This window comes from Brienomyrus brachyistius, chromosome 13 (assembly GCF_023856365.1).
Source record: "Brienomyrus brachyistius isolate T26 chromosome 13, BBRACH_0.4, whole genome shotgun sequence".
NCBI classification, from domain to species: domain Eukaryota; kingdom Metazoa; phylum Chordata; class Actinopteri; order Osteoglossiformes; family Mormyridae; genus Brienomyrus; species Brienomyrus brachyistius.
In genome coordinates, this window is record NC_064545.1 from 24,765,470 (window position 1) to 24,788,521 (window position 23,052).

The window sequence follows — 23,052 nt, forward strand, 5'->3', positions numbered from 1 at the left end:
CTTTAATCTTATACTAAAAATACATCACTCATTACATCACCAGCATCATGCATTACATCACCAGCATCACGCATTACATCACCAGCATCACACATTACATCACCAGCATCACTCATTACATCACCAGCAGTCAAATTGCTCTCTGGTCCCTTCTTCCAAAAGCCATTTTAGATGAGTATTATTCAGGTCTGAGTATAATTTAACAATGGTGACACTTCAGGGAATGAAAAACTGCCCATTATACCACAGAGCTTAATGATAAATATACTTTGCAAGAAGGTTTAATTTCCCTTTTTAGTAAAAATACTCCTATGGCATTTGTAAACCAGAGGGTTTACTGTAAACATTATTTGTGATGAGCTATCATTAAAAATGCTAATTCATTGAACTTCAATGTACTGAATCTTGACAAAATCAAATCAGTGGTATTTTGATATAGGAAGGAAAAAAGAAGCAAAAAATAGCAAGAAGAAATTTCCAAAAGTGAACAAAGACACCTGTCTGTGGATCAATGCCTCAGAGCACAGAGATGGTTCTTCTTTCATACCAATTAGCTGCCATACCCCGCTCAGCCAACCAAGGCAGTTGAAAGCACCTGTCTCGTCAGCCTGTCATGTTTCCATTTGGCCAGCAGAGGTCGCTGGTCGTCCTCTAATCACCTGATTGTTTTCCACTTACCGCGTCAGTTATTGGCGCCTGTCTCTCATTTGTTACTCATTGTCTGTGTATATGTGCCCCTGCCCTTGTCCGCCCCCCCCCCATATGGTCACTGTATTTAGGTTGCCCTATTTCTTCCTCCTTCCCTCTTGCTTGACCCCTGCAGGTTCTCTTGATTCCTGTTATTGTGCGCTCTCTTTGTAGTAAAGCCTCCCTCCTCCATTAAAACCAAGTTTGTATATGTATCATCACTTCCTCCTAGTGTCAAACATGACAACCGTAACGATGGTGCAGCACAGAGAGACACTGAGGAGATGGTCCCAGACGTCCTTACTGAGCGTTTGTTGAGCGTTCTGCGCTCCCAAATGGACCTATCAGCACCCTCAGTGATGAGCCAACCGAAGCTCGACAAATGGTGGTTGAGATGATCGTGCTAGCCATCCGACATAAGATCACCCCTAAAGGCTTAACTGGGACCAAAGAGGCAATGGTAATCTTGTAGGTAATAGGAATAGTCCTCAATCATATAACCTGAATCCACAATCATGTTTCCCCAGAAAAGCATGACAGAAGACATGCATACAGGTTAACTGGTGTAAGTTTGAAATAAACAAGAGAGATTCCAGAGGGAATTATCGCAGTTGCTAATTACAGTCCAGGGAGGAGCTGATCCATATTCCCCTCTCCCCACCTGAATGACTACCCAGCATGCACTGGGGCTTTGCCCACTGTACACTCATAGGAGTCTGCTTCACTGGAAAGAAAATAAAAACAACAATTACTGCAGGATAGGCTGTGAAGAATAAGAAATATGTGTGCAGTGAGGCGGATATTTATTACCTATATATTCTGCTCTGCGTTTGATGTGGGAAGTTTGTCTCAGTTCTTCTTAAAATATTCAGATTGTTATATTTGTCTTTGCTAAATGTAAACAGTGGCAACCATAACATATAAATTGATTACAGAAGCAGCAATATCAAGTCCAAAATTTAACATCTAATGCAGTTTTATAAAAAAGAATGCAGTAGAAAACAACATTAGTATCTGCCCACCTGCTAAAATACAGTTTTCATTTTATTTTCAACAATTGGGAGATGACCAGTGAGGGGCTGGGAGTGGCCACTGGTGATTTAGGAATAGCAAGTCCAGGGAGTGGTTGTTTTTGCTGTTGATGAGTTCCATTGACCCCTCGATGTTCTAAGATGTAGTTAGTTCTGCGTTGTTTCACCCTCACTTAGAACCCAGGATGATATCTATCCCAAGACCCAGAATCTCCTTTGGTGTGTCTGTCCGGTATTTGTTTGGATTTTTGTGTTGTCAGGTGCTGCGTTAGTCCTGGTCCATCTTCCTCTATCCCTGGAGTAACAAGAATTTTATAATAAACGTGGCCCTTGCTGTAAAATCCCTGTGTCATGTGAATCTTTTCACCGACCATACCTGAGAAGCTCAAAAGGTTATTTCAAATGAACGGAGCTTATCTGATATTCTGAAAAAGAAATACACTATTCAAGTCTGGCTCTCGGTAATTGTGCAAGGTGTGATTAGTGTGTGGCTTCCAAATTAATCTGGCCTTTATCCCAGTCACAAGGGGGAAACTCATTTAACTACCTTTTGAAAGAGCTTATTTCAAGCACAATTATTGCTCTGCTTTCCCTGTTGGGCGGCACTGCGCTGCCATGCATTCAAATCCCCTCGGCTCCGGTTTTCTTCAACGAGCCGGTCGATTGCAGGAGTAAACATGAATTTCCTGGGAGTACGAGGAAAATTGGTCGATTTCTATCAGTGACCAGTGAGTGAACTTTCCGAGAAGTTCACAGTTTAGGTGAAACATGACGCAAGCACAACAGCGGTCTCCCTCCACGAGCAAACATACAAGTAAGCTGTATTTGTTTGCTTTAGCGTGTAGGTATGCGAAAAATACGTTGTTTTAAAATGTAAGTGTCATTTCCTGCTTATGGAGGTAAAAATTTGTGTAAAAAAAAATCATTTCTACAATTATTAAAATTCGATGCACTGGGTGGCCCTGCATGCGGTACCATGAACACACCGCTCTCAGAATTATGATGTTGTGGGGAATTTTAAGGAGACACTGATACACTGACGTGCGCAAAAAACGGTGAATCGCAGCGATCTTGGAGCCGTTGCGCCTCCCTCAGGACATTCTGGGTATAACACGATGACGGGGGGTTTAAAAGCGACGACTGAGAGAGAATCAGACACAGTGAGCATCGGAATCTAATTGTGTAAAAGTTCGCGCGGGATTTCAAAGCGCACAGAGCAGAAATCATGGCCAACAAGGCGCAGGCTCCCTACCTCCACCTGGCAGAGCTCACAGCTTCCCAGTTCCTCGAAATCTGGAGACACTTCGACAGTGATGGTCAGTACCGCGACGTAAATAATTTTATTTTTAATGCAAGTTAACTTTCACAGGAACGAAAGTTGTTTGAAAAGCACAGAAGATGGATGCTCATTGGCACTGATAATAACAGCAAAATTATTTTATGGGGAAAATGGTAAACATCATCGATTTAACTGCCTTAAGTGGTCATTTCGTTACCATGGAGCTTTTTAAACAACCTCGAGCATAATAATAATAATAATTTCACTTTAATTTGAATCGTTAGAAATGTGTATTAATGCTATATATGCATTATTGATATATACATAACTCTGTCAGTGTTTGTGGTAAATAGATTTATAGTACATAAGCCATATTGCGTATAAAACGATCTAGAAGAGAGATATTTTTAAATTCTTAAAGCGCAGTAAACCTGAAATAGGTTGTGGGTGCGTCCTTACATCGGGGAATCTAGATAATGAAAACTTAATACGCGCATTTGTTTTATTCGGAGTCTTACTCCTGAACTGTCACTCATGACACTAATATCCACATATTCTTTCCGGGCTACAACCCAGTATCAGAAACACCTTGCAGATTCTTACCGTCAGTTTCTTCATTTATTATCCTTAGATTTCCAATTAGGGGAAATACCCACACCGTTTACAATATGTTTATTCGAACAAGTCGCATTGTTACGATCTTAGTTGCTTCTAATACAATAGTTTACATTATGTGAATAACGTATGAAAATGGCACATTTCACCCGTAACGCCGTACATGAAGAACCGGGCCGGGATCGAATCCTCTACCTGTTATGTGGCGTCGCTGGGTGCTGAGCTGCTCCGTCTTCATTTCAGTTTATGTGTTTATAAGGTCGCTTCTCATTTGTGACCCACTTCTCATACGAAGCTGACATGTAGGACGTCTGTCCTACAGACTGCTTTACCAACTATAACTTTTATTTTCTGCAATGTACTGCAGGTGGCACGGTTCGGTTTAATAAGGTTCATTCCAATAGCTTACGAGAATATCCAGCTGTTTTGATAGATAGATAGATAGATAGATAGATAGATAGATAGATAGATAGATAGATAGATAGATAGATAGATAGATAGATAGCTCACGAGGAAGGTGAGGATAACATTACTGGTTATTTTATCCATGATCAGAGTCGCATCCCCACTACACTGGCGCAGCGGGACGGACGGCGGCGAGCAGACGCTCCCGCGGGGGGCGGCTGCTGCGCGGCTTCTGGCGTCGCTTCTGCTGCCCGCAGCTCAGACCTGCGGATTATCTTTTTTCACACACCTGGGTCTGACAAAGTACTGATTTACCCCTAAAGCGCCAAGAAGGATGTTCAAGGTTGAATGGTTATCACACAAATGCACCCAATACAAAACATTAAGGATATTATTGTAGCGCGGGTACCCATCGCTATATTATTATTACCATGATGAACTATAGGAGCAGGCGTAGGCGAGATTTTGATATGGGAGTGGGGGTTGTATTGGCTGGTTTTGATAATTGGAGAGGTCACAACCCCCTTCCCCGCAAAAAGTCTAAAAAACCTATCTATCTATCTATCTATCTATCTATCTATCTATCTATCTATCTATCTATCTATCTATCTATCTATCTATCTATCTATCTATCTATCTATCTATCAAGATTTCTTAAGAGAAATGTTTCTAGAAAACGGTCAGTCCCTTTATGAAACAGAGTTTTTTAAGTTGAGACGCACTGAACATTTTAGATGTCCAAGGAATGCAGGTTTAATCTTATTTAATGATGCATAACATGGGTGCCACGCAAATGATCCGGTTGAATAGTAATGACTTGTTGAAGCAGTGGTATATCCAAATGCTGGAGGATGGGCTTGGCAAATTATGGTGACAATGTGACGGTCAATGTAACGGGATGCACATCGATTTTGAAATAGGGGAAAAGATTCTTTTCTCTAATTAAACGGAACAGTCATATTTCTAATTCGTAGAGTACCCTTAGAAATAATGTGCAATTATTTTACTTCGTTTCGCAGATTTCCTTTTCCACGTACGTTATACGGTAATTAAACGCTGCGCGTCCCTTCAGTGTTTTCTTTCCATCGCTGCAGCGACGTTTGTTTCATCACGAGTAAATGGAGCCTGACGTTTAAACCACATGATAATGCTGAAAATAGTTATACATGAGAAAGCATCTCAAGGTCATTTACGTGCCTGTTTTTTCAGGTAATACCAGCGGAATCCGAGCTATTCTGGGGAGCGGGGTTCCTATCCATATGTCTGTTTACTTGTTTTCTAAAAAAGTGTCTCCCATTTCTTTTGAAACAAGTCGATTTAACACTAATGAAGAATCACCATTTTAAGTGCAGATTTGATTGTGACGGTTCTATGCTATATATCTGCTCGTGGATTTCCCCCCTCCTTGGTGCTGCCGCATGCCCCAGAATACTAACAAGGGCCTATGGCGCAAATCTGATTCTATCGATCTAATGCTAACGGTGTCGGCGCCATCTGTGTTACATTAACACCCTCATTGCCAAATTAACACCGCCAGCTTTACTGTTTAGTTTCCTATGGACTAAATATGCAGTATATTACGACATGTTATATCTCTACACACAGTATAGCATGATATATTTGGGGGGAGACTGGGCATTCATAATAATTGTTACTATCGTTACTATTTTTTGTACGATGTTGCTGTAGACAGACTTCCAGTCAATATTATTCACAAGCAAGAGCTGCCAAGTACATTGATTTTTTTTTAACCCCTTCATCGTCCATCATCTTCTGACTGCTTGAATCCAGGTCAGGGTCACATGGGTCATGAAGATGCGTCTCCAATAATAATTCCTCTGTTTCAGTATTCCAGCTAAAGAGGGATTGATCTTAGTCATATGTGAGATTTTCATATGGATTCCTTGTGGGAAATTGAACAAAGTGGCTAAATAAAGGACGTGTCAAGGTCAGCAGTAACATCCTACAGGCTGCTCCTTGTATGCCTTTTGTTTTGCGGTTCAGTGTCAGCAGTCAGACTGAGCAGATGGAATGATCACTCATGATACCGCGATTAGCTGAAAACCGGGGCATATCCGGGGGTGGAGCCACAGGGGCACTGAAATCTGATTGGTCCCTGGAGTGTCCACACCCCTGTCACTCACCGATTCCAAACATATGATTGGCTAATGATAAGGCTGGCTCCTCAGTAGCAATTGTGGCCTTTCTTATGCCTCCCACTTTAGAATATTCTAGAATCTTCCTGGTTGTGTTACGTGACCGTAAGTTACTCTGTCATAATGTAAGCCCCACTGACCAAACAGATTATCAGAATATTGATTACGGCAAGGATTGCTGAATAAATGGCAGCATTATAGTGCCTGCAAGCCCTGTGTCACTGTCGTCTGGCTGAATGACAGTATGGGGTCAGTCGTGTGATGTATGCCTTTATTCTCATGGTGGTGGAATGACTTGCCAATTATTTTTTTGTTGTTTTTTATTTACTGGTTATACTGTAAGAACCAAATGGGTACAAATAAACAACCTGTAAAAATAGATACAGAAAGTGAGATGTTCTGCAGCCGACCGCAGACTTGTCCCCGCCCACATACACACATTCGTCTTCTCCTTTAAAGTGAATGCCTTTTAAAGGCAAACTCCCAACAGAAATATGGGGGAAATCATTCATTCATTTCTAGGCTCTGGATGGTTTCGGTTGATGGAAATGAGCGTCGGCAGATCACCAGTAAGGTCACCAGACGTGGGCCCTTTCTGTCTCCCAAAAGATTTCCCTCATTTGTCTTTTCCGAATGATCTATAAGGGCGGCAGGCAGTAAACACCCCCCCCCATTTAGAGAGCCTCATGTGCTACATGGCAGCCCACATTTTAATTAAGCTGTTCCCCGCAGTCGCAGCGCAGCCAACCGATCAGTCTATGAGCGCGTAGGTTTGACAAGAGAAAACCGCTATTTCCCCCTCATTATAAACATGAGAGGCATTTGTCCAAATCAACATGCAGATTTTATCCCTTCATACAGGTGGAAAAGTTCAGGGGTCGAATTAGCAGTTTTTACCATCCTGCCACCTGGTGGCCTCTTCTAGGAACAGATACGAGTCATTTAGGGCACTAGTACTCCCATAAACATTATGGTGGGACGGTTACTGTTAATTATTCTCCCGACAACATGGTGTGATTACATGGTCCAAGGCTGCATTTGCAAAAAATGGTGTATATGACCAGGTGATGGTGTATATGACCAGGTGATGGTGTATGTGACCAGGCGATGGTGTATATGACCTGGCGATGGTGTATATGACCAGGCGAAGGTGTATTTGACCAGGTGATGGTGTATATGACCAGGCGATGGTGTATTTGACCAAGCGATGGTGTATTTGACCAGGTGATGGTGTATACTAGTGCAACTCCCACCTTTTCCGGCAACTACCCTCCAGCCTGCCTGCCCTTGGCTCACGGATGCCTCTCCTTCCTCCCCTGCATATTAGCTTAAACTATATAATTCTTGTTTTGTTTGATTTTTTCTGCTGGCCCCTGGAGGATGGGCCCCCCCTTTGGGTCTGGTTCCTCCCAAGGTTTCTTCCTCTTAGGGAGTTTTTCCTTGCCACCGTTGCCTTTGGCTTACTCACTGGGGGGTCTTTACGTGGCAGAAATGTAAAGCGCATTGAGACAATGTAATGTTGTGATAATGCGCTATATAAATAAAATTGCATTGCATATATGACCAGGTGTTGGTGTATATGACCAGGCGATGGTGTATTTGACCAAGCGATGGTGTATTTGACCAGGCGATGGTGTATATGACGAGGTGATGGTGTATTTGACCAGGTGATGGTGTATGTGACCAGGCGATGGTGTATTTGACCAGGTGATGGTAATGCTGTCCAGGGTGCCGCATGTTCCTGTGGTGCTTGTTTTTCCAGTGTGGTGGTACGATGATCATTGTGGAAACCTGTTCCATCGCTTTCACTCCAGTGCGTCATCTTATCCTTCTCCTCCGTAACATTGTCGTCTTTGACTCCAAGTCACAGATGGTTTGCAATCTCTAATAATTCTACTTCCCATTCATGGCAATGAAGGGCACCTGCGATGGGTTGGCGCCCCATTCTGGGTTACTCCCTGGATGGATGGATGGATGGATGGATGGGTGATGGTCTGCAAAGAACACAAAAGTAAAATGACAATATTTTCAATAATAATCATATAGCTTTTATTAGTTTTTTGATTGCAGTCACACATCCAGAAAGTCAAAATAACAGGCTTTTATTACACTGTAGGAACATTTGGTCCTCACAATGTAATATAAACATAATCCACACACACGTATGAAAATTAAATATAAAGAAATTGTCATGGTTGAACTCTAAGCCTAGTTTCAGCACAATATTCCTGAGTGCTGCACTGAAATGTGAATCCCATGTGGCCTCCTTTTTGTTGCAGAAAATGGCTACATTGAGGGCAAGGAGCTGGAGAACTTCATCAGCCAGCTGGAGATAGCACGGAAAGGGGCAGGCATGGTGAGTGTGGGGGCTGTGCCCAGGAAGGAGGGCGCAGGAATCGCCAGGTCCATCAAAGAAAGGTCCTTTTGAAGCACCATGCAAGAAAGATGCTGAGATATTTGACTTCCACATTATGACAGCCAAGTCGGCCTTACAGATGGTACGATACAACTCTGCCTCCTTATTATGTTTAAACTGAGGTAACCACATGTTTACTCGCTTGACAGGACCCCGGCAATGCCAGTTTCAGAGAAAAGATGAAAGAATTCATGCAAAAATTTGACAAGAACGCTGATGGGAAAATTGAGATGTCAGAGGTATGTTTGACAATAAATGCAATTAAATAAATAAAATAATGCGAAAGAACTTCCCCTCAAAACTACAGATTTTTTTAACAGTGATATGAAGTGGAAGACGAAACATCCTATACTGACAGCTGGACATACTGCAAGAACTCTTATCTCTGCAACACGGCGGATGTCTCTGCAAACTTCTAACTGTGATTTAACACTGCATTCATCACCATGCTCATCTTACTGTGATTTAACACTGCGGGCATCACTACACTGCTCTGATTGTGATTTAACACTGCATTCATCACCATGCTCATCTTACTGTGATTTAACACTGCGGGCATCACTACACTGCTCTGATTGTGATTTAACACTGCATTCATCACCATGCTCATCTTACTGTGATTTAACACTGCAGGGATCACTACACTGCTCTAATTGTGATTTAACACTGTAGGGATCACCATATTCCTTTGACTGTGATTTAATATTGTGGTCGTCACCATACTCCTCTAAGTGATTTAATACTGCAGTCTATAACATACTTTTCTAACTGCTTTAATACTGCACAGCCTTGTTGCCCATTTATTCTTTTGTTTTTACTTGCACTGAGGTTGTGCCGATAATATTTTGCTTGCTCTGCTGTTGTACACATAACAGATGCAGAAATGCAGGCGTATTAGCATATATGTTGGGATGCAGACCTTCAGTAACGATCATCATGTGCTTAGCGATACTGGGTGGTCCTGCATGACACAAACAGCCATTCCTGAGGGTCACCACCATCATGACCTTACAGTAATCTGGTAGCGTGTAGCATGGACTCAGTGCTGGAATGCCTGAGTGCGGTCAGTTAGCATGGGATTGCACATTAAATAAGCTTTGGTTCAGTCAGCAAAGGGCTTCACCTGCTTATTACAGAAAACTAGAGTCTCTTTGGGAAAACATTTAAAGGATGAGTAATCGAGCCAAATCATGAGGTCCTTCTAACCCTTCATTACCCCTCATGCTCTGTATAGTCCCAAAGGGGGCAATATTGATGCTGCTATTGTGGGGAGAGCAGGAGCCTCCTTCTTCCATTCATCCCCTGTTCCTTTCATTCCCAGCTGGCTCAGATTCTGCCCACAGAAGAGAACTTTCTGCTCTGCTTCAGACAGTACGTAGGATCCAGCTCTGAGTTCATGGCGGTAAGCGGACCAATTTATGTCGATGGCGACAAATAGCAATGCAACTACAATTATAACAGCAGCAAAACTGTAATTAAAAACTACAGTCATCCATTTAGTCATTTTGCCTTTCTTACGATCATATTTCGGATTTATGTCCTGTGTATGGATATTTATTGAAAGGAGCCATAGCCCTATATCGAGTTTTACAGGAGTACTTAATTTAAACCTGAGGTCCAAATTTCATCAGTGGCTCAAAGGCTGGATCCAGTGTGTCTCCTTCGGTAGGATGCGGTCCAATTGTACCTCTATTCTATCCTAACTCACATCTTGAAGTAGTAAGATACTCCATGTCCATTTCATGGCCAGAGTTTCCAGCACAGATTTGGGCTCCTTGTGAGAATCTTATGAAGGTTTCAGACACGCCTTGTTGCCTCCTGCCGCCTTTTCCCATGAACATCCCCAGTGAGTGCTGTCCACTGCACAGTGAGTGCTGTCCACTGCACATGCCCACAAACCCCTGCGAGTCACCCCTGCGCTTCTTCAGTGTTAATGCTGCTTTTTAACTACTATGTCCCCGGCAGCCAGAGGAAGCCCTGCATAGACTATGACTTTTTTTTTTAATGAGCAGAAGGCTGAAATTGCATCATTCTAATTAAAACTCTTCCAGTTGTCACTAGAAAAACACAAGCGGGAAAAGTGCTAAATGAATGTAGAAGATTTCACATAGATCTGTTTCAGTTAACTAGAGTACTGTGGTTATGTTGCCAGGGATTTTCTTTGTCACCCAGCATCTGTTTTAACGGAGCTGAATAATAATAAAAAAAGATATTATAAGAATGTCTTACATTATTGATGCCTCGATTCTTCACAGACCCAAGGAGAGCTGGATTCCCTTTGGCGCCCTGATCTGTGCTCACAGAAATTTGGACAGCTGCTGGATTCAAACAGAAATTAAAATATATTTATTGCTATTGTGCATGCATTAGTCAATGGAAAATATTGGAAACGTGTGTCAGATCTTTCATGAAAAACAATTTTTCTTTTAATTTCATCTCTCCTCTGCAAACTGGTTCTCACCTTATTGCACACCCTGCTCTGTGACTGTTGCATTTTTCATTCCTAGTCCATTTTCAGTTGTTCGCCAAAATCTGCATTAAAGTAAGGTTTCAAGGATGGTGCAAAACTGGTGCATTTCCCCTTCTCTCAATTAAAGAGGAAAGACATTTTACACACAAAAATTATTCACAAACTTTCTGATCTATGTGGGGTTAGAAACACTACCCTTTCTGACATAGTCCCTTTCTAATACAGTAAAGTTTGCTCAAGCACTTAACAGAAAGTGTAGCATATTGTTGCTGTCCAATTAAAAACACATATCTCCAAAAATCCATTACTGCAGTAGTGTGGGTGGAAAACACATTTTCTTAGAAACTACTAAAACAATGTAATGAGAAACCCTTTCTTTGCACAGCGATCAAAAGATGGTTTAATGTTGTACAAGGACTTACATGGATTCTTGTCAGCAACATAAACATTTCAGTGTCAAGAAGATACAAATTAAATCTCGCTTTATGTTCACAATTAACAATGATGTTGCATAGCTAGGTGTTTAGCTACCAATGTTAAGTTGTTAAAATTAGTGATGTAAAATAACCCATACAAACGAACATCATTAATGCAATTGTTAACTAGTACAAACCTAAATAATGCTTAAATATATGACTTCATAAAAGATCAATTCTTTGGTCAGTTAGATGTCAGACTCTGTTAGTAGACAGAGGAGAATGGCTGTGCTCCATCTGTAGTAAAAAAGCACAATTATCAAAAAGTGAGCAAATGTGGTTTTCATGGGACAACGATGATATGTAAGTCCATTGTCAAGCAATAAGTTCCCAGTGGCCTGTATATAATGTTTGCATGTTTATTCACCCTATAGGCATGGAGGAAATATGACACAGACCGTAGTGGATACATTGAAGCCAATGAACTCAAGGTAAGGTCAGAAAATTGGGGGCAGTATGGGGGGTAAGGTTACCAGTTCAAATCCCAGCCTCAGCAGAGCAATTTCACAGTTGGACCCTTGAGCAAGGCCCTTAACCCCGACTGCTCCAGGAACCGTCAAACCCCACTCTGCCGCACCCCCCACAAAAAAATAAAAGCTTTGGATAATGGCTTATGCTAATTACATAAAAATACATAATTACGTTAACTAAGAAAGATCAACAGAATAGGAACACAGGCCACACTGTGTAGCCCAGCCAGTGACACAAACCCTAGATGAGGCCAAGTAGCACCCAAGAAGGACGACGGTCTGGTGAAATTAAGTTCGGTCTTGGTTAAAGTTATGTCTTGACCTGTCGTCTTGAATGATCGGACTACCTGGAATCATTAAAATAACAGTGAAGCAGGGCACTAATTATTTTTGCGATTCTAGCTACACTAATGAGCATGGGGTCCAGATATCAATGTATGTTAGATGCTGCTAGGGGACTACGGTCCATGAAAGCATTTTTATTCATTTTGCACCTCGCGGCATATTTAATATTGTTGGAAAAGGAAATGAATCATTTTTCATAAGTTTAGGTGCCCGCTGTGGCCTCCCTTTGAGGGGCCTTTTGATCCTTCAAGACCACATGAAGAAGGCAAATGGAAATGAATTCAAATGAGCCAGGCCTCCACGACAGCCAAACAAATCGCTTATACAAATCCCTCAATATGCTTAAAGCACACTGGCAGGGCAGCGATTCAGTATAGGCCGATTCCCAAAAATAGACAGCTAGCAATTAAAAAATAAAAAAATAAACGTAACTTGGAAGACTTTGCTTAAGCTTTGATATAATAGAAATGAATGATGTTAATAGGAAATGTGATAATCATTCAGGATGTTTTCCTGTTTTTTTTAGTTCTGTTCTGTTTTTCTCTGGGTTCTTCTGGCAGATGTTTCATCATTTCTTGTTCCACGTTCGCTTACTGTGTTTGTGCAACTTGACAGTATTTGGGGAAATGAGCTGTGTGACCATTAGTATATAGTAGGCATGTAACAATTTTTATAAATCTCCAACTAACGGAAGAGCACTCAAGAACATGTTAGATTTCCTTAACTTCACATATAATAACTATGTAGGGAAAAAATAAATTAAATACGATAAATAAATTACTATACTCTACTGGATAACCAAAATGTTCCCACACCACTGACTTAAATGTGCCCTGGTGCTCCGCAATCACTGGGTTATTATCCGTCTTTAGCTAATGAAACTGACCTGGCTTTTACTGCAGGCGCGATCACTTAATCGTGATTAGACCCACATCTGCGGTATATACTGGAAGGTGTAATGTGTAGTACTTACAAATGTTGGTGATTTACATGTGTAATAGTGTCAATTGTGAAATGAAAAATGAGTTTTGTAACATTGTAACGTTGTAATGTGATGAGAGCTGAACTGGGTGGCATCCGCCGGTTGGGGGGGGGGGGGGCACTCGGGGGGGGGGGGGGGGGGGGTTAGGGGAAGGAGGGAGGAGGCTGGGTTTGGCTGGATATTGACACGACGTTGTGAAAGTTTGTGTCGCGGTTTTGGTCTCCGTTTCAGAACCATTACGCCAGTAGCATATAGGAAGAAAGTGCTAGAACTAATATCACTGCCTGTTACAGGGGTTCCTGTCGGACCTGCTGAGGAAGGCCAATCGGTACTACGACGACCAGAAGCTGAACGAGTACACCCAAACAATAGTGAGTACTCATGCTGTTATGTCACTCTAGTATTACATACTGATGGGCACGTCATGAATCTGGGTCCTGGACATACCCTGACCTTGGATGCTTATGTCACCACAGCAAAAATAAGGGGAGGGTTGAATTTAGATTTTTTTTTCTAGTATGGTATCAAGTTTGCACTGTGGTATTACCATTGGGTCCTACAGCAAGGTTCTTAACCTTAACTGGGCCCCATTTTCCCCACAGGGATCAATAAAGTGTCACTATTTATTTCTTTCATAACCCACCACGAGTAGCGATGGCAGGCTGCTGTTATCATGAGTAATACCTGCCTTCTCCGGTGGACTCCCACCTACTTAATGATGAACGTCATTCTCTCTAGCTGAAGATGTTCGACTTGAATGGTGATGGGAAGCTGGGCCTATCTGAAATGTCCAGGTGGGCGACAGATTCTCCTGAACCAATGAATGATGGGATCTGACATTACTCACCTTGTCACATGACACCTTCCCTACCAACCAGCAGGTCTTTTTTCTGTTGTCACTTTAGGCTGCTACCTGTTCAAGAAAATTTCCTACTCAAGTTCAAGGTAACGACATCACTCTTCAAAATGAATATAATTATAGAAATATAACTTTTAGAAATACGCAATGGTCAACAGATCTGCCTTCTCAATAACAAAAAAAGTGAAAAGAGGATTTTACGGTGCTTTTTGACAAACAAAAGAAAGCTGCAGTTTTCATAGTACATATAATATGTAGATCGATTTTCAGTTCAAATTGCATTAAAATGTTCCACCAAATCTGTTAACAGGGTGTCAAGTTGAACTCCGACCAGTTCAATGCCATCTTCACGTACTACGACAAGGTAAATAAGAGAGACATACTGTTGAGGTGTGTAGTTAAAGCCTAAAAACGATGTACATTTCATGTCAAACTGGCGTTATCGGTGTCGGGCTGGTGCATATGAAGATGGATGGGGTGTGTGGAGGGCCGGTCTGCTGGAATGCATTGCTGAGGGCACGGTGATTAATCTGCTTTCAATGCCCATTCATAACAACCTGTACTTTATAGTATATTTCGGAAAAGACAATTGTTATTACTTTGTATCATCCAAAAAGACAGTGTTTTTCAAAGAACAGCTACTGCTATTATATGATTCTTCATTTCGATTGTAAACTGAAGGAAAATATCATACAGCTCTGAAAAAAATTCAGGGACCACAGCAAAATTTTTAGTTTCACTAATTTTTCACTTTATAGGTATGTGTCTGTGTGAAATACGCATTTTTTTTGCAAACTGTGCCATTTCCTCCCTGCTTCTCACTGATGAAGGGCTTCTTCCTTCCTTTATGGGACTTCAGTCCTGCTTCTAGGAGCCTGTTATTCATTGCAGTGCACTTCACACCACTTAATGTATCCCGTTCTTTTTGAAGGTTACTTAACGTCGTCCTCCGATTTATGAGGCTCTGTCGGATAAGTTAACAGCCATCTCTGGCTTTAGGAAGTAGTTTCCTCCCTCTACCTGGCTGGTTCTTGGTCGTTCCCAGTGTCTCCTGCTTCACCTCGTTCTTGTGTCCTGCTGTCTTAGAAACGTTGAGCCTGGAAGCAGCCTGCCGTGCAGTGTAGCCTTCAGCCAACACAACCGGGGTTAAACCAGGATTTAAAAAAGTGGATTTTTTAAAAATATATAGTTATCTCTTAATTTTTTCCAGAGCCATATATAATAAAGGGAATTAATAAGACTGAACTTATGGGTGTTTTATTTTGACAGGATGGAAATGGCTACATTGATGAACAGGAACTGGATGCTTTGCTGAAAGACCTTTATGAGAAGAACAACAAGGTATAGATGGGACTGAGCTTGGCTCCCTGAGCATGGTGCACTGAAGCTTTACTGGGGCTGAACCTGCAACCTGTAATCCCGCCCACAAGTTCTGCCTCCGCGTAGCTCATGGGCAGTTAGTCAGTAGCTCATGGGCAGTTAGTCAGTAGCTCATGGGCAGTTAGTCAGTAGCTAACCAGGCAAATTATAGTTATCCGTGTTGTTGAATAGCAAGAGTTTTCCCCTTGGCGAGGCGAGAGTAAAGGAAAGCAAACTGACTCAGTTTTCCTTCTTCCCCTTGCGTTTCATCAGGAAATAGATGCCAATAGCATGATGGAATATAAGAAGAGCATCATGACCCTGTCCGACAGAGGCCGGCTGTACCGCACCGAGCTGGAAATCGTGCTTTGCAAGGAGTCGCTACTGTGACGGCCCTGCCCTCTGCCCAGATCTCCCTAACTGTGCTCTAACCAATTGCATGTGCGGATCTCTCCATTGGTCGGTCTAAAGACACCTTTCAAAGCACAAGCGGGGCTCTGCCTCTCGCCTACAGCCGCCCACCCTCACACTCCCTTGTGAAAATAGCAAAACGATAGTAAATAGGTTGTTTATTTTTTGAACTTGAAATAAAGTAAGATATAATAAATGTGCTTAAGATATCAATATGCTAATTTAATTACCTTGGTCCGAGTTCCGATCTCCTATTGAAATTCCTCACTTATTTATTTTGTGAGCTTCATCACCCTGTTTTCTTGCCCTTTTGCGCTTTATCTCGTTAATTTATCCCCTTGTTATTTGAGTATTGTGTTTTAGTAACAATAAGGAAACAACAATAAAGGTCCCAGATGATTAGACCGCTGCCGTGTACGCCTGTAGTTTTGTTGCTTCGTGTCATTCTCACGTTTTGTGAAAGCATCGTGAGCTGTCAAACCCCATTGTTTACGTAACCTATTCCTGAGCTCAGATTTCCTAGCCTCCAATACATCAGTTTATAAGTAATTTTAGATGTGAGTCACTATACGTGGCTAACAGATAGCAGCGTGTCACGAAGAGACTTTCATGTATGTATCCATTTCATATGGCAAAGACCACTGTATATAAAAAATTGGGTACAGCTCAAAAACTACTGAAATATGGCAAAATAATTCATGTCCCTGCATTAGAAATCTGGGCCCTGCTAGGATGTTTACTATTTATCCCTGGTTATGTGGAAATGTTACCATAGAGACAGTACAGCTGCACCAAACTCAATTTCATTACAGTGAAGAACCTGCTCCCATCAAAAGGCTCCCAGTGTTATGAAGGGATTCTCCACATAAATCTGTATTTTATCACACTGTACAGGGCCTCCTAAGGGGAAAAGTAAAGTTCAGCACGTCAGGTAAAAAAAAAAGAAAACCTGCATATTATGGGATTGTCCATTCTTCATCATTTAACACCATAGCTGTTTACGCTACATTGCTGTCTATGTTTACAGAAATGCAGCCAGACTTATCTGGGATAAATGAACCAATTGTGAAGAGATTAGTTCTCAGAAGAGGGGCCAGCACTGAAAGTAGCAGTATTGGTAGGCAAACTGTGCTTTGGAACAATCGCCTTCCTCTTTATTTCATGTTATCCCATCAAAGCAATGAATGAAGAACCATTTCCAGGAATACCTTGGGCGACGGAGATTACAATCCTCAACGCACCTCAAACTGGGCAAGGAACTCCAACCATGGCAACTCAGCAACAATAATTACAACAACAACACATGTGTGACTCCTTTGGAGTTCCAACACGGCTTTGGAGGAAAAGCAATTTTGGCTTTATTCATTTATTGTGTTTCTTGTAAGAAAGGCTGATCTGTAAATGAAAGGGAGTTAAAATGCAGCATGGTCTGCTGTGAGCCAGCTATGAGAACCACAGCATCCTGTTACAATTATTCTAATCCACATCGGTTACATAGACTGTCCGTGCTTTATTCCATCCATTCATCTAATCATCTTTTAACCCCTCATCCTGGTCAAAGGATTACAGACTATTACAGATAGGATTGTCATATTAAATATTTATCTTAATTTGCAGGTCGGTGTGGGGTTTGCGAAGGGGGGTGTGACAGATAGTAGAGGTGCAATAGGAAACAGGTTGATGACAAGAGACCAAGATTCAACTATGGCTGAACAGACAATAATATATACGTAACACTTTACCTACAGCTGCCATCCATGATGCGTTATAATGGCCGGCATAAGTATTAAGAAAGCATCATAGCACCTTCTATTGACAGCTATAAATTATAACGTTGACTATAATACTTCATAAGCTCCAATGAAGCTCTCATTGTCAAGTATATAAAATCTAGAGAGGCACAGAGGCAGACAGTTCCAATGGCTGCTGTACTGTGAACACAAATCCGTGACAATGAGGTCAAGCAGCCAGGTAGAGTGGTTTAGAACTGGTTTAGAACATAGATTTTTAACATAAACGATAGTGGAGTGGTGGAAAGGCACAGTCCTAAGGCTAATTTAACATTAAGTTTTATTTCACTTAGAGATTAAATATTCAACTGATAAAAATGGTTTGAACGTCCGTCTCCAAATCGCTGTATGTCCCATAGAAGATGAAAAATAAGCTGTTTCCTTGTGTCACCCTGGACCCTCAAGCACTTTACACTGTTCCCATTATCTGTTGCAAAACTCTGAATAGATGATACACGCATTTTGATTATCTAATGCACTGTTTGCAAAGACATTACTGCAGAGATGTAAATAAAACATCTTAAAATCACACTTTCAACAAAAATAATAAGAGCCTCAACAGAAGGCTGCTGATGATTCCAAATCATTCTGCCAACTAAAAAATCCATATTATCCCTGGGAAGGGAGCGATGTACTGTGTGCATTTTTATACACTGTTTACTTTCCCGGCTGTTGGTTGGCCATACGGTGGTGACCACCTGGCCAATCAGCACGCTTCGCTTCTTCTGAATGAAAAGTTCCACAATATTTGTACTGAACTTCCTGAGCTGAGAAATAAAGAGTCACACGACAAATCAGATGATGATGAACATGAGTCACAAACGACACGCAAACAGAGGCCAAAATATCCCTGCGACCCCTGCAGTGATGCAATGCACAAAAAACACAAACCATTCAAAACACACAATTTGCTTATTCACGTAGATTAATTTGTAATGCGAAAAGGCAAGGCATTGAGGAGCATTTAAGCCAGCTTTCACAATTTGCATTTTATGGAAAACAGTCTGCAAAGGAGGTGTGGGTTAGTACTATTTCCCTGTCAGTTTACTTGGTCTGTGATCTCATTGCTATTTCCCGGCACTCCAGCATATCCTACTACCAGATCATCTGCAGGGCTGCAATTTTTTGCACATGTGAGATTTTAGCGAGGTAAGAGTTAAACCGGGCTTCTCCACATCAAACTTCACTGTAATTAGATCCACTCGGGTATCCCTTGGGAGACATCGCATCATCTGAAACTAAAAAAGAGAAAGAGGGAGGAAGGAAATCATTTCAAATACTGTACTGGAATTTCAATTTTTTAAAAGTCTCCATGACAACTGTAGGAAGGGCTCTCAGCCGCTTCATTGGATGCTTCCTAGCACATGGTGCATGTACGTATACATATACCGTGTGTGTGGCCTTGTGCTTCTGATACTGAGGACAACGACTTGACAGCTGATGGAAGCAAAACCAAGAACAATGTGCCTGAAAGAGCTGCGGATTTACTGTATCATTAGCAGTGACTTGGTTATATGCACCACAAGTCTTGCCCACACAGACCCACACACCACTATCCCACACCCAGCACTACCCAAGGCTCAGCCATCGCCTCTCCCACCATCCAACACTCCGAGCAGCACCTACCAGTTTGCCAGCTCCCAACCTCCCATTTCAGGCCAGCTATCGCAAGCACCGTTGCCCTCCACATATATTACATACAACCCCACAAATATTGTGCTGTGTGAATATTGCAAGTTTGTCTCACTCCGCCCTGGATCGTTTTTATAATCTTTAGATTACACCTACACTGTCCGTTGACTTATTTGTGCTTTCGTTCTTCTTGTTTCCCTGCTTCGGTTAGCTGGTTCTTTACACGGCTTCTTCGGAACTTTTTTGTGACTGAACCAGTCCTTTGAATGCCCTGGTGCTGATCGCTGATCGATATTTATTAGTAATACGTACATTTCACTCTAAAGCAACTTGTGGCGCAAGCAGAAGTTCTGGCAAAACGCAGCTGTACATGACAGGAGCTGGAAAACTCAAGTGTCCATCTTAAATTCATCTTGATTTGGAGCCAGATTTACTAATCATACTTGGAGTATTTTTTCACGTTTTATTCAGAAATATGTTAGTTATTTTGTAAATGCCGTAAACACATGCTAAGCACCTCAGCCCACTGATCTCAGAACTTCAACAGGCAAAGTTTTCCTGGGATTCACACGATCGCAGGTGTGATCTCTAGCTAATGAACAAATTAGCTCTCAGTAAACAACAGGAATGGAGTCTCAGCACGTCTACATCTCCCACATACCGTATAAACAAAAGCTCTATGTCAGAAATATTCCATTTATACTAAGGCAGCAAAAATATATCAGAGAGCAGATGAAGGTTAATGCCTTTCTGATCTTGTGAGGAAGTATACAATACTACAGCTCTACAAGTGAGTGAAAAGGATGCATATGTTCTGGGCACCTGCAGCTCTTCAAAAACACTCAGCCATGCTATTAAGACTGTTAACCCTCTATCAGTAATATTTACAAATTGATAAAATTTTTTCAACAAAGTCTACTGGGCACAGAAATGTATCATATAGGGAGGAGATGGAAGAAGTGGATATGGAGAAATGGTACGTATCACGTTTCAGAACTTTACTAAGGACTAAGAGGACAAATATAACGATTCATGTGTTTCTATACTGTGTTCCCAAACGGTTTGCCCATTTTCAGTAAAAAAGGAAAGATAACCCAAGCTTTCTCTATCATGCCCACAATTGGGTAAAATGGGTATTTGGACACAATCAGTATCATTGATAATCATCACCTTCTTTATCCATCCTTATATTATCACACACAACTTCAGACCCTCAGAACAAGAGCAGAAACCAAAGTTTAGCGTTAGGCATCGAGTCAGTGTTATTTTGCTATACAGTATCGCATATACCGGTATGTCATGGATCACATAACGGGAACCAGGAGGCAGCCAAGATCGTCCTAAAACCAAGTTGGCATTCTCCGATCAGCTTCACTGGAGTCTTGATCACCTTGCAACTAACTGCTCAGTGTGTTAATAAACTTACTGGTCAGCTTTTATGGTATTGTGAGTTTACAAGTATTCCTAGTACCATTATCTTGGTTAGGGGCGGCATGGTGGTGCAGTGGTTAGCACTGTTGCCTCACACCTCTGGGACTCGGGTTCGAGTCTCCACCTGGGTTACATGTGTACAGGGTTTGCATGTTCTCCCCATGTCGTCGTGGGGTTTCCTCCTGGTACTCTCGTTTCCCCCCACAGTCCAAAAACATGCTGAGGCTAATTGGACTTGAAAAATTGCCCATAGGTGTGCATGTGTGAGTGAATGGTGTGTGAGTGTGCCCTGTGATGGGCTGGCCCCCCATCCTGGGTTGTTCCCTGCCTCGTGCCCATTTCTTCCAGGATAGGCTCTGGACCCCCCGTGACCCAGTAGGATAAGCGGTTTGGAAAATGGATGGATGGATGGATTATCTTGGTTAATTGACCTGTGTATATGAACCTTTGTCTTCCAACTTGGATTCTGTTTTTTGGATACATGTATTGTGATTAAAGCATGTTTTTTTCGGCACATGGACCTTTGTCTCCTTCTTTACAATATATGGTTGAATGTGCAATTATATTACTTCTAGTATTTAAACACAGGCCTGGAATAGCAATATTATTTTATTATGGCATAATTAGCTATTACAATGATTTTGTTTAGCTTTACAGGCTTCAAAAAGCCAACAGAATGTGTGACCTTCGCTAATTCCCGTCGCCCTGAGTCATTCCTCCAGTCGGGCTTAGCTAAGCACAGAGGACGGGACTAACATCACGCTGTAGGCAAATTTAATCTGCAGCGTTGCTGTTCAACCGGTAAATGGACCAGCAGCCCTGGATGAGTTCAGAGTAAAGCCGCAGGGAGAACTGCTTGTAAGAAACACATGAACCACAGCGATAACTGTTCTGGAAGCGTGGAAAAGGATTTTACATTATATTTACACAGCAGGACAGAAATGAGTGACCGGCAGCACTGGCTTAATTAAGACCGGATCATTGAGGAGGAGCCGGAAAATAAAAGGAGAGAAAGAGGGAGTTTTTAATGCACAGGGATCCATTCGCGTCCAAGGCTAACGGTGCATTATTCACCACATAGTCTTTTATGTTACGATTTGATCAACATGGTAATTCTGAAATGAAAAAAGAACGGCGATAAATACAAAGCAGAACGTTCTTTAAATATTTTGAAGGTATGCGCGACTTAAGGTGGATTAAATACAGAGGAACTACCCAGAAGTGATAATGAGGAAATGAGTCTGACCTTTCAATATGTTAATTATATCTGCCCTGTTACGAGGAACCCTAAGCTACATAAGACAAAGTTCTTTTATTGATTAAAATTAAATTAGGCAGTAATAACATGGCCCTGGGGAACTACGAGCACAAAGAGTAATTCACGTCCTTTAGACTTGTAGCCTTGGAGATTTCAAGGTTCTTTGGCTGCATTGCTCAGTTTCAGCCATGATTCACTTTGATCTGAATCATCCACAAGCCTAATGGGGTAGTTCTTATCGCCATGGACTCCAACTTGGGCTAAATAAAGAAACAGAACTATTAACTAGCATCTGAAGGCTAAAGTGTGACTATTAATAAAACGAAATCGATCCGTAAATAAATCGTTCCTAACTTTGGTCAGCTGGCAGGAGTGAGATTTTCAATTCGAGAGAAGTCCGCACACGCATTTACATGCATTACCTTGTAAATAGTTTGCAGGCTTTGCAAACTACACCAGCAGTTTTGCGTGTGTGTGGCTCAGTGGGCTGTGTGCCTGTGATCAGAAGGTTGCTGGTTCAAACCCAGCCTCGGCACCTCCGTGGCTCCGTGCACAAGAACCTTAACCCCCAGTTCCCTGGAACAGCTTGCTGTCACTTAAAGTGCAAGTTGGAAGAGGCGTAAAGAGAGTTTGCCCACGGGGATCAATAAATGATCATTATTAATTGTAGGTCCATAATGGAATAATATACATTTGCCGTAAGATTTCCTGGCAGCCCTGTAAATAAACAGCAGACCTGGTACCTCAGTGCCTACGCCTCCAGAGAGAGACTTTGTGTAGCCTATACCTTACGACACAACCTCAGCCTACTGAGCTAGGCACCATATCATTTCAGTAATACACATTACGGTATTGATTCTGGTGTAAAAATACAAAGTCTTTTGGATGAAAGTGACTGGAAAGCTGGTAATAATAAATCGATCAATAGATTTTTCTCCTCTGTAAATCGCTGTCTTATGAATGCACATTACTCGACAGTA

At 41.8% G+C, this 23,052-nt stretch overlaps 1 protein-coding gene across 1 annotated transcript; it reads left to right on the forward strand.

The window, feature by feature from the left end:
• The first annotated feature begins 2,837 nt into the window (after positions 1-2,837).
• On the forward strand, positions 2,838-16,369 carry LOC125706759 (calretinin-like). The gene is made up of 11 exons (XM_048973580.1): positions 2,838-3,034; positions 8,453-8,529; positions 8,739-8,828; positions 9,911-9,991; positions 11,910-11,966; positions 13,626-13,703; positions 14,071-14,126; positions 14,238-14,277; positions 14,502-14,555; positions 15,461-15,532; positions 15,824-16,369. The coding sequence occupies exons 1-11, from the start codon at positions 2,944-2,946 to the stop codon at positions 15,938-15,940; spliced, it is 813 nt and encodes a 270-aa protein (XP_048829537.1). The 5' UTR covers positions 2,838-2,943; the 3' UTR covers positions 15,941-16,369.
• The last annotated feature ends 6,683 nt before the right edge of the window (positions 16,370-23,052 follow it).

Bases quoted from the DNA above. Each gene is read 5' to 3' on its own strand.
- LOC125706759 (XM_048973580.1), top strand. From the start codon at position 2,944: ATGGCCAACAAGGCGCAGGCTCCCTACCTCCACCTGGCAGAGCTCACA. The intron at 8,829-9,910 runs GTATGTTTGACA...TTTCATTCCCAG, and splicing joins GGAAAATTGAGATGTCAGAG to CTGGCTCAGATTCTGCCCAC. The intron at 14,127-14,237 runs GTGGGCGACAGA...TTGTCACTTTAG, and splicing joins GGCCTATCTGAAATGTCCAG to GCTGCTACCTGTTCAAGAAA.